This window comes from Sinocyclocheilus rhinocerous, unplaced genomic scaffold (assembly GCF_001515625.1).
Source record: "Sinocyclocheilus rhinocerous isolate Xijiao unplaced genomic scaffold, SAMN03320098_v1.1 C36983313, whole genome shotgun sequence".
NCBI classification, from domain to species: domain Eukaryota; kingdom Metazoa; phylum Chordata; class Actinopteri; order Cypriniformes; family Cyprinidae; genus Sinocyclocheilus; species Sinocyclocheilus rhinocerous.
Genome location: NW_015787114.1, coordinates 1 through 3203, shown reverse-complemented (window position 1 = coordinate 3203; position 3203 = coordinate 1). Strand labels below are relative to the sequence as shown.

At 36.9% G+C, this 3203-nt stretch overlaps 1 protein-coding gene across 1 annotated transcript; it reads left to right on the top strand.

Moving 5' to 3' along the window:
• Positions 1-171: 171 nt before the first annotated feature.
• Positions 172-2299, top strand: LOC107736787 (nuclear receptor subfamily 0 group B member 1-like). The gene is made up of 2 exons (XM_016548138.1): positions 172-822; positions 1728-2299. Exons 1-2 carry the CDS (start codon positions 270-272, stop codon positions 1967-1969), a joined length of 795 nt encoding a protein of 264 aa, XP_016403624.1. The 5' UTR covers positions 172-269; the 3' UTR covers positions 1970-2299.
• Positions 2300-3203: the final 904 nt, after the last annotated feature.

Here is a 3203-nt window from a genome sequence, read left to right as displayed (position 1 = left end):
ATTATTTTGCATATATATGTGGCATTATATTGACTCCATACAAAACCTGATGTGGCAAAACCACACATCACTACAGGGACTATAGCGCCCCTAATGTGTGCATCAGAGAGAGACAGTGGGAGGCGTCCAGCGCTCTTTAAAAACTCTAAACTATTTGGCATTTGGGTGGATGGTAACACACAGACCTCAGCCGTGCATGGACATCTCCAAGCGTAAAGCTCATAACGGTTTCAGCAACGAAACTTAACAGTCCCCGCAGCATCAGGAGGATGGCGTACTTTGACAGCAGCTGCCACTGCAGCAGCGAAAGGCGACAGAACAGCATCTTGTACAGCATTTTAAAGAACGACAGTCAGTCTGCGCAACTTGGGAACCAGCCGAGGACCCCGAGGCTCGCCTTGTCCATGCGCGCGTGTGCGTGCGGCTCCAAGAGGAAGGTGTCTCTCCGCTCCCCTCAGACCACATGCAAAGCCGCCTCCGCGGTCCTGGTCAAGACCCTGAAGTTTGTGAAGAACGTGCCGTGTTTCCGGGAGCTGCCGGTGGATGACCAGCACACGCTGGTGCGGAGCAGCTGGGCGCCGCTGCTGGTGCTCGGGATGGCGCAGGACAGGATCGACTTCGAGACTTCGGAGACACAAGAGCCCAGCATGCTGCAGCGGATATTAACGAGCGGACAGGACAAGCAGGACAGCCAGAGTAATAACGGCGGAGTGGCGTTGACCGACGTTCAGGGTATTAAAATGTTTCTGCGGAAGTGCTGGGGACTGGACATAAGCACTAAGGAGTACGCGTACTTAAAAGGGGCGATTCTCTTCAATCCAGGTGAGACACACTTGCTACACTGACACACCTGAATTGGGACACTTCCTAGCTGCCGTTAAGAATAACCGGTTTTACTATGACTCACTCTGAAATAAATTTATTAACGTTCATAACAACAACAACAACAACAACAACAAAAACAACAACAATAATAATAATAATAAAACCCGAATTAAGACAGTTCATAGTTGCTTTTTACTGCTTTACATTTAAACCACATTGTAGCCTACTAATTCATAATATTAATACTCAAATTAGAACAGTTCATATTTCCATTTAACAGCTTTAAATTTAAATCACATTGTAATAATTAATATTAATAATATTAATCATAATAATAATCATAATGCATACATACATGCAAACATGCATACATACATACCTAAATTACAGTTCATAGTTGCTTTTATCTTTAACTGACTTGATGATAATAATGATATAAAACACACAGCTAGAGTAATGATGATAAAACACAGCTAGAGAAATATCAGTATTTAAAAATAATGCTTTGTTTTGCTTAAGCTGCTTTTAATATGTCACATTGAATTCTTATCTAATAATTTTGTAATATGAATTATATAGTATATATAATTCATAAATAATAATAATAATATACTTCTACTAATAAATATTGTAATTACTATAATATGCTAATAATAATAATAATAATAATAATAATGTTGGGGTATGTAACAGATCAGTAATTAAAATATGAATATATGACAATATATGAATCAAAGTTTCATGACATATATGTTTCTTTGTTTATCATGAATTGTTTTCAAAAATGCATAATTTTGAGAATTACAGTCAAGTGTGCAGGTAATCAAAAGGTATCTTTTTCACATCATCAAGTTCTTTCTGGTACAGGATATAACAAGTCTCTTTCCATCTCTTGTTCCTAGATGTTGCAGGGCTGCAGTGTCAACATTACATCCAGGCCCTGCAGAGCGAGGCGAACCAGGCACTTAATGAATATGTCAAAATGATTCACCGCGGGGACAGTGCAAGATTCGCCAAACTCTTCCTCGCCCTCTCCATGCTGAGATCCATCAACGCCAACGTGGTGGCCGGTCTCTTCTTCAAACCGGTCATTGGCGCTGTCAACATGGAGGAACTTCTTCTGGAGATGTTTTATGGAAAATAAACTCTAATGCAAATGCCCGGACAGAATGATCAAACTTGGAAAGAGTGGCAGTCAGCAGTGAATGGACAGATTTTGAAAATGGCTGATTCCTTTTTACACATGCTATTTTTGTACGATATATAAGAGCTCTCTTTTTGCCTTCTGAGTTGAACTCATCGCTGAATCCAAAGTTGATGACAATGTTTTTTCCATTTGGGGAAAGAGCTTTATAACTTTGTTCTGATTGTGCAGTTTTTTTGTTTACTTGCTTTCCTGTGATGTCGTGCAGACTTCTGATGAATGTTATTTGATTCTCTGTGGCACTTTGTAATAACTTTCATTAAGAAATCATTAACAAGCATTCATTTATATATATTGCATTTAATATATTCATTGAAATGTAATTATATTTGATTTAAATAATATATTACATTTAACAATAATAATATATCTCAACATTTCATGACATATATTTGAATACAAATAAACTAATGACCTGTTTTGCATTTTATAATAATTTTAATTTGTTATAATTTTGGTTGGTATTGTTAATGAAAGTTATTATAAAATGTAAACTATATTTGAATATTAGAAAGTATTGTACATTTTTGTTATGCAATGACATAATGAAACAGTTACACTCCTTCACATTTCCCACAACATGATTGACAGGTAGCCTATGCATTTTTTGCATTACAGTAACAGTATGATTTCAAAAAACATGTCAAAGTGACGACAGACCTAAGCACAAATACAAAACAGATATGAAAATAAAAATATTAATTAGGAAATAATTGATTGTGGCATTGTTCTTACTTCAACATAGTTTACCAAACCACTGCATGTTTCGTCGATACCCCAGTAGGTAGCGACAAGTTACTGTCTTAATGAGTGAGTCATAACCATTTATTCAAACAATTCGTTCAGAAAAAAGTGAATAGCCTATATCACTGAGTCATTCATTTAACTTATTCAAATTCACTCAGACAGGAAACAAGGAAATGCCTCTATGTGTGAGTCATTGAATTCACTCAACTGATTCTTTCAAAAACGCAGATTCATTCAGGAGCGAATCGACAGTAGCTACTGTGCTTTAACGGTTCATCCTGCTTTGACCTTGAAACAGTTGTCAAAAATATTCAAATACATTTTCTGGAGTGAATTATCACAGTACAGTCATTTAAGCAGGACCTGCAGTGTCCACTTTGAGAAAGTTATTAAAGGGGTCATATGATGCTTTTTTAAAGATCATTAT